General features: G+C 39.6%; 1 protein-coding gene across 2 annotated transcripts in view; it reads right to left on the bottom strand.

Moving 5' to 3' along the window:
* Positions 1 to 13544, bottom strand: part of PTPRT (protein tyrosine phosphatase receptor type T) — a 469086-nt gene that overhangs the window by 277072 nt on the left and 178470 nt on the right. For both annotated transcript variants that reach the window (XM_075768624.1, XM_075768623.1), the window contains exons 4-6: positions 7287 to 7368; positions 3981 to 4096; positions 1497 to 1671 (exon numbers count right to left, since the gene is read on the bottom strand). In XM_075768624.1, coding sequence (XP_075624739.1) covers positions 1497 to 1671; positions 3981 to 4096; positions 7287 to 7368 — 373 coding nt within the window. The remainder of the gene's footprint in view (positions 1 to 1496; positions 1672 to 3980; positions 4097 to 7286; positions 7369 to 13544) is intronic.

Here is a 13544-nt window from a genome sequence, read left to right as displayed (position 1 = left end):
TTATTGCAATTCAATAAACATCTCTTCAGAATTAAACAATTCCAATTTGCTTTCATTTCAGCCTGTGTGCACGCATTACAGATTTGCTATTATCCATACTAAAATTAGTCAGACTGCTTGGAAGCACTCATCCATGCAATCCCAGTGTGTCGCAGCGCTGCATCAAACTAACCTCAAATGAACCACTTAACCTTACCTGCTTACTAACCAGGAGCAAGCAGCAGAGGAGTGTACCTTCCCATAATAACAGTACTCTCCTGAAGTTTCTTCTAACTAGGTGTCTGCCTGAGTAATCCAGCAAGAAATCTATCAACGTCTCTCCTGGTGGACATCCAACAATTCACGTTTATAACTTATTCTTCTATTTTTTTCCTTCTTATATCAATGAGCTACCTACTCAGCTTTGCATATTCTACTATTTGGTTGCTCTGGAAGGTTGCCTTCCCTCTATTTAGCTATGACACAATACTAGATATGCTACTCCTGGCAACTCAATTCCATTTTAATCATGAATTAATTCCTCTGGATTTGAACAAGATGCAAGATCACTGAGTAGGAATTAAAAGCACTTGGCATCTAATAGGAGCATTGTCTTTGTGATCTGTGTAGTTTGAATATCCGCACCACTCAGCGCTCTATATTTAAGGCATTATAAAGGCATCAGGATACTGATCATCAAATGACAGAGTAAGTTGGCAGAAAGTACTACAGCGGACAAAAGTGATCTCGTTTCTACAGCAGCCCTCCATTTTCATAGAAAAGTGAAACATTTTGATCAATAAAATTATAGTCAGTGAGCAGACTCATACTGCTCCCATTTGACGTCACCCCCACCCCAAACACAGAATGTCTCAGGAGCAACTCGGTCACTTTCCAATCTCTCGTCCTAAGAGGCAGTGAGCATCCCCATGGTGCAGCTCAGGGTAAGTTAAAGAAAAAAATAAAAGCAGCACAGTAAATAGCACGCACGTCTCATGGAGGCAAGATTAAGACACATCTTGCATGTGTCAGGCACAGTATCAGCTCTTGAATCACAGTCAATAACAGTGCTAAAACCCTAGCATCCTTCAAGAACTACTGATGTTTCTGCTGTGTACTTCAGGACGTCAGCAGAATCAATCCCGTCATTTACTCCCAGCAGCCTTGAGCAGACTCTTCTGACATGCAATGCTCCATCACAAGATTACTGATGCCTGATAAAATACTGTAAAGGCAGGCAGCTGACTGACAGACAAACTGTTCAGCATTAAAAGTATCCATAGCTACCACGCATTACTACAAAAGCTTGTGAAGAGGGCTGTATGCAGACAAAGTTTCAATTCAAATATTTGTTTTAAGAAAGTGATTGAAATTCACGTCACTTTTACTCTTTTTTCCTACTTAAATTTAATACGAATGAAAGAAGAAAGTCCAATAGGATGTCAATTTTTATACCTAGATGCCATCTGGGAGGAAATACTCATCTTGCACAAACCTGCTGCTTTAGCGCAACCTACCTTTCACTATTAATTCTGCATAATTCGAAACTCCAGATCCACCATCCGAGCGAATGACACATCGGTACTTGCTGATACTGCGTTGAGAGGTGTCAGCTACACTGACAGTAGCCGAAAAACGTCTATGGTTGACCACTCGAGTGACCATCAATGCTGTGTCCCTCCCGTTCCACTGCTGGAAAGGCAGACAAGAATAACGTAAGTTAACACACAGATTATTCATCCATATGTAATTCACTCGTCGTCATGCTTCTTGACATTGCTCAGACCTTCACATCGCTAGGTTAGATTTTATACAAGCACCATTTTTCGAGAAGACTGCTTAGCCTTACCCCTGAAAAATTTACCAGGTTGTGTGAACTAGGGCTTAAACACTCTTCACACATACATTTAAGCTTTCATGTCTATTTAATTTTTGAAGCATATTTGGGCATTTGATGTATTATATGTATTGAAAAGGCTAGAGAGTGACAGTTCGGACTATGCAGCTGGTACACTATATTGATAGGCCTATATTGATAGGCCTGACTATGATATGAAAATACTACATATGAATGGATATCATACACCTGGGAAAATGCTACAAATGAAGAGATCTTCTAAATTTGGAATTTTCAGATGTAAAACTTCAATTCTGGGCCAAATAAACTGATTGGATGAGCAAATATCCTTTATGTCCAACGTTCCTCAATAAACCTCTCTACCAATGCCAGAATACATTTTCCCAACTGGGAAAGGGACAGATGAAGAATTAGCTAGAAATAGAAGTTCTCCACAGCACAAACACCTGAACTTGCTCAGTTGGTCTAGTTTATTAGAAGTTTCAAAGGAAAACACACTGCTGTTTTGCCAATTTCCAGTAATCGGTTTTGGGGGTGTTTCCAAGGCTATTTTCATTAAATGTTTCAATTTTAGAGAATGGAAAACAGGTTTCCACTAGCAACAATAACGATTTCCTCCCAAACCCCTGCTTCTCACAGGAAAAGGTTCATACTGCTTCGGGTCAGAAGTGTTTTTACACACATCTAGTCATAACTGTGGAAAGATTTCACTAAAAGAACTCAAAAAAGATAAAGAATAAGCCAAAAATATATCTCAGTGGATGCTAAATGTCCACCATAGGTTAATAAATTTCAGATTAAATGTAATTTTTAGAAGAACAGCTGTGATGAGAGTACAGTTAAAATGCGTCTCAAGTCATTTTTACATAATGCCAACTACATTTCTCACCAACTCAAGCCTTTTTTCCAGTACTAATTTTCATTTTCATGATTAGGTAAACTGATTCCTCCCCTAGTATTTAAACTAGATTTGAAATTGTTATTTTAAAAGTAGATTAAAATGTCTGAAGTCAATTAAAAAGTTTGAGAAAAATCTGTTAGTTATTTGACTACAAATGCCATAGCAACCATGACAAAGGCCATTCTCATCTGCCTCAGATGTTACAAACATGGGGTCACATCAGTCCAAGCAGTGAATAAAACCTGGCTTAAATGTTCTGAAAGTTTATGTTGGCCCTATGTATATGTATAGGACATCTAAGCAAGAGAATCCTCTTGTTTGGGACGTTAGGAGTTTAATGGCACAGAAGTTTAGAAGAAGCGAAGACCTCAACTATTTTAAAAACTTCTAGAAGAGCTCTGCACGTAGAGCATGGGAATGTTGGGACTCCACATATCTGAGCAACTTCAAAGGGCAGAACAAATAACTTTGCCCTTCACTGGGAAACATGCACTCCACCTCTCCAGTTTGATACACATTCCATTTCTAACTCTAGAACTGAAAATGAGTTCTTCAGGTTGTTACTATACCCACCTGAACAGCATGACCCAGTCTTTCAAACCAGCCAGTAGGGTGAAAATATAGACATTAAGAAAGGGAATGTTTGGTCTTTTAGTGAGTGACTAAAAGCAATGATCTGCTATCAATGCAGCCAAGGGAGACCAGGAGGAAGAAACACAGTGGGTACAAACTGATTTTGCCTGTTTTCACCATCCAGGTAGTAATCTTAGACATTAGAGTAGGCTTCCTTCTTAACATGTAATCACTGACTCTGGGCTGAGGACATTTCTGGAGTGAGCGAGGAAAGAAGATTGCATACTCAAGCAGAAGAGAAGAACTGTTCCCACTTGTTCTGTCTCTTTTGCTTTATGACTGAGCGCTTACGAGTGCACAGGCATTTGAAGCCAAAGTTTTGCTGTTGCTGGCCATTTTTTCCCCTCTTCTGTATTATGATTCTGTCCTTTGTCACCTTAAACTCCTACCTAGAAACAATTTAAGGCAGTTTCTTGAAGGATCTTGATGAAAAGATTTTGCCCTACCACCCAGTCCTCCTCTAGCTACTTATTTTACTTGAAAAAGTAAAAAAAAAAAAAAAAAGGGGGAGGGGGGCAAAAAAACCCCCACTACCCACCAAAATACTCAAAAAATAAAAAAAAAAAACCCAAAAAACCCCCACTACCCAAAAAAAGCACATTATTTTACCTGAAGCCAGAGTTTGTCATGCTGTGACCACTTCCCCCCAGCAATGCACTGGAACGTCGCGTTCTGTCCCACATTAACCTCCACATTCTGAAGCCGTAGGAAATGAGGTGCTTTTCCTAACAAAAGATACAAAATATTGCAAGGGTAGAGCAAGGCAGTAGTCAACTGTGTTACACCAACACTGATACAAACACTCAGCAAAGTATCGGTGCCTATCCCTGCCAAAGCGATTTAGGAAAAGAAAGCTGTCCTTCAGTGTTTAACTGCACACTGCAGAGAGAGGTGGATGATCGATCTGACAGAGGACGGCCCAAGGGATCATCCAAAGCTCTGGCACATCTAAAAACACAGACTCGCATCAGGTCACAACACAAGTTCATGGTCATCAGCACAATTTCATACCGCTTGCTAGAAAGAGTACTGGAGTAATTTCTTTTCTTTCGAAAATGGTGTTTCTGAAAAGGTCAACAAAACCCTCAAAGGCTTCTGAGCTTAACAAGCATGACTGACCCAACCCAAATTTTCATAAGAGGCTTTTTTCCTTTTTATTTTATTGACTATCATATACATCCTAGAGCTCTGCAATAATAATGTCATTAATATCAAATCTCTGATATTAAATGAAATGTTCATATAAATGGCAATATTGTATGACTGTATTAGTTTAAGATCACGGATATCAGTGTTTTGATGATACTAAATTCAGTATTAATTCAATATTAAACCATTGATATCAAAACGCAGACATCACATTTGTTCACAAGGGAAATAAATCAGAGGATTATCTTTTTGACTAAATACTAGATTCATTTACCTCTGCAAGTTAACTTATAAGAAAGGAAAAAGATTACAGTAGCGAACCTGACAGTTTTAAATGAGCTTAGTTCTTGCTGGGCTTCAGAAGGTTTGTGCACCATTTGAAAACTTTTAGGACACACTGAACAGCTTTGTGAGATTCTAAAGGTCAGAGTTTTTCAACTTCATCTTTACATTTTCTAGTATGATTAGACACCGATAAAATACATAATTTCAGTTGACATACCAATCCATCTTTTTCTATTGGAATTAAATAGCTTGAAGGATGTGGGCATCTGTGTGTCTGTGTGCGTGAAGCTTGACATATAGGCATTTGTCCACTACAGACCCAGGAATAGAGAACTCATACCTATACACTACGTCAAATGTTTTTATTTAGTTTCTGTATCCATTCATCACACGCTTAGTTTGCTGACAGCTCCTGAAAGATAGTGACTCTGTAGCATCGTGCTTTCTGGGGATCAGCAATTTGTGTTGAAGTTTACTGGAAGACTACCTCTGGGAGACAGACAGAATGTACTACGTGATATTTGCAGGCTATACCAGTAATTTCTGCCCGCAGTTTAAGGTGGGCAGATATAAACCAGTGCCAAAGCTGCGTAGCCTGGGTGAAGGCAGTCGCACCAACCCCAAACATCTGGTCCTCAGGTCTGCCCAAGTTCCAGGGCATAGGGCTGTCCTACGATTGCAAGTGCTTGTGCACACATAGTCGATGAGCTTTTAGCATAATGAAAATGGATACTCCAGTGCACTCCTTCTCACAAAAAAAAAAAAAGGCAACATCATCAAGATACTTATTTTTCTCCATGACTGTGGTGTTAGGGGCATTTCACTGCATTTTTGCTGATACTTGGGTTTGTCTGCAATACTGTCATCTATGAAGGTAAAGCAGAAGTGAAAAAGTAACACCAATAATTTCAGTACTCCAGGGTCAGCAGGAGCATCATAGTTCGTGTGTTTTGTTATAACGATTGTAAAACACGTACAGGGGGCAAAGCCTGCACAAGGCAATGGAACACACTCTGATGACATTTACGCTGGTGGCTGTTATCCCTGAACAACAAAAGCGACACTGGGAATCAGCAGAAGCATTTACAAAGACTGCAGAGGACTTGCAGCTTGCAATGAGTTCCATACACCGCAGGTTGCAAACTGATTCAAAATGGAGTAGTTAAATGTTTGAATCATTTTGGGTTTGAGTCACCAAGAAGGTACTTAATTTTGAAGAAGGCCCTGCATATACTTGGAGAAATGGATTTAAAATTGGTTTAAATACTTGATTAAGCAGGGGCATAACCCAGCATTCTGTCTCGCTTTTTTAAAAATCCCATAGCCTTCTTGTGTAGGCTTTGCCCCAAGGTTTGTTCCATGGCCTTTTTCCCAGTGAAGGGATCAGTCATCACCCAACACGCCGTGGAATGCACGCAGACCATTTGGGGGATTTGTTTGGATGTTGCCAGTTATCAGCAACATCTGGTTAATACAGATTGTAAGTATTTCTTAATGAAGTAAATACACCCAAAGGCCTGAGCAATGAGCACATGGTAAATACAAATATAATTTAGTTAAACAGCAATTAACCATACTGCAGTTATCTGAAATGTCCTGTTAAACTTGGGCAGAAGCATGTCTGTCACATTGAATGGCAGCTATTCTTTGAAATTCTATATTGCAGGAAAACCAGTTAATTTCCATCGATATGAGCCATGACTTTTTTGTGAGCAGCTGGCACTGACTTACTGAAACTATGAACTAGTGAGAGGGGCTGTTAAAAAAATAAATCTTTACAAGAAGCTGTATACTATATACACAATACAGACACCCAGTCCTCAAGCCACACTGTAGATACATAGAGAAACCAGCCAAGTTCAGACTCAGAGATTGAAGCTCAAGGTTTCTTTAAATAGAAAAAAAAAATTATATATAAATCTGAGCTTATTATTATGGCTGCAATAGAAGAAACGCAGCACTAATTTTTGAACAGCATAATGAACCTGCATTAGTTTCTATTCCTGTGCAAGCGTACTGTCTGAATAAGATTTATTTTTAATATCTTTACTGGGGTGCTGAGAGGGTTTAACATTCGTTGAGACACACACACCTGCGGGATATGTCCTTTACCAAGGAAATACTGAAACAATTTGTTTCTTCTTAAGTTAACCACACAGGATATTATCAGAAGCTTTTTAGATTTTTTTTCTACAGCAATATGATTCAGAAATAATAAAACAATTAGTTTTATGTTCTCATAACAAGAGACAAAAAGAGACTTCCACAGATGTTCTGGCACTAGCTATAGACCGAGAGCAGTTTTGCCTTTTGCACAACTTGCAAAGTTATGTAATTATGCAAGGCTGATTGTCTTTAGGTGTCTCAGAGGGATACGAGAAGACATTTTAGTGCTGACCAAATTGGGTAAATCACTCCTTTAGACTGCAGAGCCTGGTATATAAACACATTGATACAGTTAGTAAAACAAAGAGTGCTCACTGCATGGATGGGCGAGAACTCTGACTTCATCCACAGCTATGTACCCTGGATGTCCTTTCAAAGAGACAGATTCAAATATCACCTGAAATACAAAATAGGAAAACGTTTTCTTAAAAAGAATAGCTACACTAGTCATTTGGTCAGTCACTATATTCTGCTCTTATTCCAATGCCTGAGTCATTCAAGGCATTTCACCGTTAACAATGACAGGACACCAATGCAATTCACTATGTACATGCATACCAAAGATTGAAAATCTGTTTGATATGGAAAACAAAAAGTTAGAGCAACACGCATTAGGATGAGGGATAACTATGGGCTGCTTTCATTTGGAAGAGCAAAAAAAAAAATACCCTGTGTGTACACACACCTATATTCACGTTAAGCACCAGTCCAAGAACATTAAGTAGATAATCATTTGACATCTTGTTCTTAGTACGGCTCAGAAAGTTGGAGAATGCTGTACGTGAGATAAAATTTTTTTATTGACTCAATAACCCTGCATGGATTCTTTTGGAGAAAACCTTGATTTGGCATGTATGCCATTGCAGTATTAGAAAGCAAATTACGAACAACAGATGACCCTGCATTCTAGTTACTGGACTGAAATAAGATTCTCCCAGATATAATAAAGATGTTTCTGCCTTTCCCTGGATTGAACTAACATGGTCTGAGAATGAATGTTCTTAAAAACAACACGTAGTATTTCTCTACATTAATGATACATTAACTGGCACTTTCTGTTTTATTTTTGTATCTGGATAATTAAAGTGTTCCACTAATTTGGGTCTGAATAGACAGATATTCAATTACAGAATGAACAAAAATCTCATTCTTCCCTATGGCTTTGTGATTTTACCTGGAAAATTGCCCTGAAGTCTCCTGTTACTAAAAATACAGGCTATCTGAAAATCAGTGGTGCAAAAAAGAAAACCAAAACAACTAAAAAACTGATAAAAACATCATTAAAACTAAGAGAACTATTGCCAAATAAGCTAACTAAAATTCAAGAGAAAATAGTATTAAATATGGTGCAGTTTGCCCAGCAATTAAGGGACAGCAGGACATGAGTTGTAGGAGTGTGCCCTCATCGCAGTCTACACCTTCCTCACGGGGCGCGACGAGGGGAACGGTGCTGATCTCTGGTGACCAGCAACAGGATACGTGGAAACGGGATGAAGCTGCGACAGGGGCACTTCAGGGTGGACATTAGGGAAAGGTTTGTCACTGAGAGGGTCCGTCCCGGGAACAGGCTGCCCAGGGTGGTTGTCACGGCACCAAGCCTGTCAGCACTCAAGGAGTGTCTGGACACCGCCCTTAGTCATATGGTTTAGTTCTAGGTTGTCCTGCGAGGAGCAGGGAGTTGGACTCGATGGTCCTTATGGATCCCTTCCAACTTCAGATATTCTATGTGATTCTGTGAGGAACAGGAAGTTCAGAAATGTTAAACTGCAACAGAAAAAAGAAAAATGCAGACTGATTATTTAACACCTTGGTAATGTTACCTCTCAAGTTAGTGATTCCGTTCCCAAAGGAATGAAGTGCTATCCTTTACTATTTAAAAAAAAAAATGAGTTGGTGGAGATGTAATGGATGCTGTTCTCTGCATTTGAAAGGGATGTCCCCAGTTTCATTGCCTCTTACTAAAGTGATGGTCATACCGTATTAAATCGCTCATTTTTGCATGAGTATACAATAATGTTTTCAAGGACAGAATTAAGATGTTCAGCTGGCACAGTCATTACTATTAAAGCCATATTCTAGTGCAGCTACTTATCTCATAGGAGAAAGTATTTCAGTAATTTGTAACCTCTAACATTCATTACTAGAACACAAATTTTAACTACTTAATGCCAGTTTTCAACACTTATTTTCATTCTCAATAAAAGCTGGTATTCCCAGTCTATGACTGTTTAGCCTCTTCTTCATCTCCCTCAGAAGATTTAATACAGTGAAAGATTCAACTGTCCAAACACTGATTACTGCATGTCCTGGCTATGAAAGTGGGCCAATATGTCCTTTGTAAGTACAGAATTGCTGTTAATCATTTTGCTTTGCACTTGGGCTTCCGGAACGTAGTTTCTCCTCGTGTATCCGTGACTTCCTAAGATCTGCTCCCTCAATTCAAAACACATCCAAATGTGAAGTCTTCTGAAATATGCCCATTAGAAAAAAGACATGATAAAACCAGGTAGAACACAAAATTTAACAGGCAAAGATAAGCTAAGAAAAACTCAAGTGCTAGCAATATGTAGAAACAAAGTTCTACTCTAGAAGAAGGTGGACAAAAAATAGGCTGTCCAAGGTTCAATAGAAGGAATCAAGTCCCTGGAAAGTAAAATTATCAAAAAAACATCAAGGTTCTTTATAGGCTTTTTAGGGATTGTATAAAATAAAGAGTATAATGCCAGTCCTTAGTATGGAAATTATAAATTATTTTAGAAATGAAATGTCATTTCATGATGAAAATGACGCTTACTGGGAAGGTCACGTAAGCAACTACTGCGACTCCCTTCAGACTTGAAGCGCAACATTACAGCTGCAAAATCTTATTTTAGTTTTGCATTTGTGAGAAGCTTTAAGCCACAATGAACTAATTCTCAATTTCTTGCAAGCCAAGAACTTGGAAAGAAAAGTTCTCCAAGGCATTGGCATTAGCTGTTACTGCGTGGCAAAAGTAAGCACCGATATGTAGAGAATTGTCTTCTGTTAATTACCAACAAGTTCAGAGTCTTTAATACAGCACAATATAACTTAAGCTGGTAACAACCGAGTCAGCACACTGGTGCAGAATCCACTGAAAAGAGTGGAGGATTCCTCTCAATTCACACAATATTGTTTTGACAGATTATTTTATTATCTGTTCCGCTTTACACTCAGATATTCTTGGTATTTCCCAGTTCAAACTTCCACATTATTGTCTTTTTCTGTATTTTGCAGCATCTCAGCCCTATCAAAGTGAGAAGCACAAAGCACCCAGGTTTTCCTGAAACCAGGGAACTGAGACACACATGAGGAAAAGGCAGGAATCCATGCTTATGGGCCCCAGTTCTGCAAATTTCACACTGAATATCTCTCATGTCCTTTTAACTTCAGTTGGAAGTGTAGTATAATGGTTGAGACATAGGCATTTAGCAATGCTTTACATTTAAGGAACTTCTCAGAAATTAATAGAGGTGCAAAGCTTTACTCTTAAAAAAATTCTTGAATGCTCCTGAGAACTGCAAATACCAAGCCATTTCATGTTTCCTTACCAATAAACAATCCTACGTTTCACAGCTGCTATATACCAACAACGTCTGTGTTAGCAACGTAGCCTGGCTCATCTGATGTGGTACAACAGTTTTCTTCAGGCGTGGATCAATAATGTTCCTTGCTATACATCAAAATCTCTTCCTGGCAGACTCTAGTGCTGCCCTTGGTGCATTCTGGGACTAAGTTCATCCTTATGGCAAGCAGTAATTCAAGATTACATGTATTAGCTTCCTTCAAGAACTATTACGGCTTTTTTTCGCTACACTAAAAACATTTGCAGGCTGGGAATCCAAGTATGAGTAACTCTAGGGCAGCCATTATAAATCTCCGCCATCCCCACGTTTGTATCTCAGCAGAGCGCTTTTGGATCCGGATAGCTCATATGACCCTTGCACAGAACTGCCAGACCTAAAACTCGACCGTGGGCAATCGGCTTGGTCACTAGTTTTCCGCTGGTCACATCTCCAAAGCACAGAGTACTTGTCAAAGCCTGAATTTTCAGTGCACACTGCAATTCAAGATGGTGTGGATTCTGTGCGTTAAGAGAATAATCCACATTTTGCCCGATGCAGATTTCATTATTTAGGAAAATGCTATTTTTTCCTGTGTTACCTGGTACTTTTGAAACACAGAGCATGCTTTCAGGCCTCTTGCATACAAAGAGTTCTCTAGACATGCAATTTTGATTTAAAGCTGACAAATAACATCCTCATGGCACATCCTAGATTGTGAGTGTGAAATGAGACACTCCCTAGGCAACAGTACACCCAAGCTTTTGTCATCCTGCCACCTCTGGACTCCTTTCACCAGAAAAGTTACGCTAGGCTGCCAAGTAACAATAATTTTGTCTAAGTTCTTCACTGTGTTTTGCTCTTCACTTTTGCAAGCTTAAAGTTTTCTTTTTCCTTTTTTTAAAAAAAAAAACAAAACACCTTGATTAAATGTAGAAACTCACAGGATTGCAGACCATCAACAGAAGATGGTTTATACAATCAGGGACTGATGATAGATCAGAGTATTAGATACCTCAAATTTTAAAAGTCACACTTAAGGAATAAGAATACAAATATAAGCAGAAGGAAACATCACCTCCACTCATCAAAAAGTAAAAATGAAAACCCAAGTCCTGAGGGAACTGGCAGATGAAGTTGCTAAGCCACTATCCATCATATTTGAGAAGTTGTGGCCGTCCAATGACGTTCCCACTGATTGGAAAAGGGAAACATAACCCCCATTTTTTAAAAAGAGGAAAAAGGAAGACCTGGGGAACTACAGGCCGGTCAGTCTCACCTCTGTGCCCAGAAAGATCATCGAGCAGATCCTCCTGGAAACTATGCTAAGGCACATGGAAAATAAGGAGGTGATTGGTGACAGACAACACGGCTTCACTAAGGACAAATCATGTCTGAAATCTGGTGGCCTCCTATGATGGGGTTACAGCGTTGGTGGATAAAGGAAGGGCAACTGATGTCATCTGCCTGGCCTCGTGCAAAGCATTTGACACTGTCCCGTATGATGTTCTTTAAATTGAAGACATGGATTTGATGGATGGACCACTCATCCATGGTGGGGATGGGCTGGATGGTCACACTCAAAGAGTTGTGGTCAACAGCTGAACGTCCAAGTGGAGATGAGTCACAAGTGGCATTCCTCACAGGTCAGTACTGGAACCAGCGCTGTTTAACATCTGTGTCAGCCACATGGACAGTGGGGTTGAGTGCACCCTCAGCAAGTTTGCTGACAGCACCAAGCTGTGTGGTGCTGTCGACACGCTGGAGGGAAGGGATGCCGTCCAGAGGGACCTTGGTAGGCTTGAGAGGTGGGCCTGTGTGAACCGCATGAAGTTCAACAAGGCCGAGTGCAAGGGTCCTGCAACGTGGGTTGGGACAATCCCAAGCACAACTACAGGCTGGGTGGAGAATGGATTGAGAGCAGCCCTGAGGAGAAGGACTTGGGGGTGTTGGTGAATGAGAAGCTCAACATGAGCTGGCAATGTGCACTTGGAACTAGACCGGCTTTAAGATCCCTTCCAACCCAAACCATTCTGTGATTCTATGATTTTCTAGGAAGGAGCTACTCCTAGGCAGTTACTGCTGGCTTCCAATCTGTTCATTTTTGCACGGCAGTGAAAAATTCTTGTTTGATTTAAAGGACTTTTTGCTCAGGAAAAGCAAACTTGACCTGCAAAAGGACTTGCAAAAGAAGTAAGTAAGGCTCAGGAAGTCTGCTATTGGTATATCTAGGAATAGAATCTTAGTGTGAGATCAGACTATCTTTTCCAGGTTTTTCAAGCACCGATTATCTGGGTGAAAGATCATTTCTGTTATCTCTGTGGACCGCCTACTATGAAGCAAATTCTAGTTCATGACCAGGTGCATGTTAATATGAATGGAGTATAAGCACTTTAATGACTTCAGAACAAGTGATAGGTTGCGCACAGCCCTTAAAACACCACTTTCCGCACATTTGCGTCTCTATTGCTTCCCCTCACCCTGCATAGCGTGCTCTATGTATTCTGCAGATATCCCCAACTCTTTTTCAGAGGCAGAACATTACAGCATTCTACTTCAGCTCAGATTTTATAGGCCTCCTACCGAATTATTAGAAGCAAAAAAAGAAAAAAGAAAAAGCTTTTCTACCTGCTGTTTTCTATCCACAGACTATTTGTTGCCTTTTCATAGTTCATTCTATTGTAATTCCTATCTCACTCATGTCTTTTATTAGTATCATATGTACATCAGCTTTTCCTGCAAGGTTTAGGGTGCAATTACCTCCCAGGGGTTTTTTTAGTCTTGAATATAAAACAAGACAAAAGCTACACCTTCAACACGTAACAAGAAGTATGTGAGTCCACTGTGTGCAATCTGATTCAATGAAAACTAAAACAATGATTGCAAAGTGTGTGTGTGGGGGGGGAATTGATTTTCAGAATATCTATTGCTAACACTACCTTAGCTCATACCTAGTCAAATGTTCAAAGGAACAAGAGAGAAAAATATTACA

This window comes from Balearica regulorum, chromosome 16 (genome assembly GCF_011004875.1).
Source record: "Balearica regulorum gibbericeps isolate bBalReg1 chromosome 16, bBalReg1.pri, whole genome shotgun sequence".
NCBI lineage: Eukaryota > Metazoa > Chordata > Aves > Gruiformes > Gruidae > Balearica > Balearica regulorum.
Note: the sequence above shows the minus strand (reverse complement) of the source record. Positions and strands in the feature narration are given on the sequence as shown.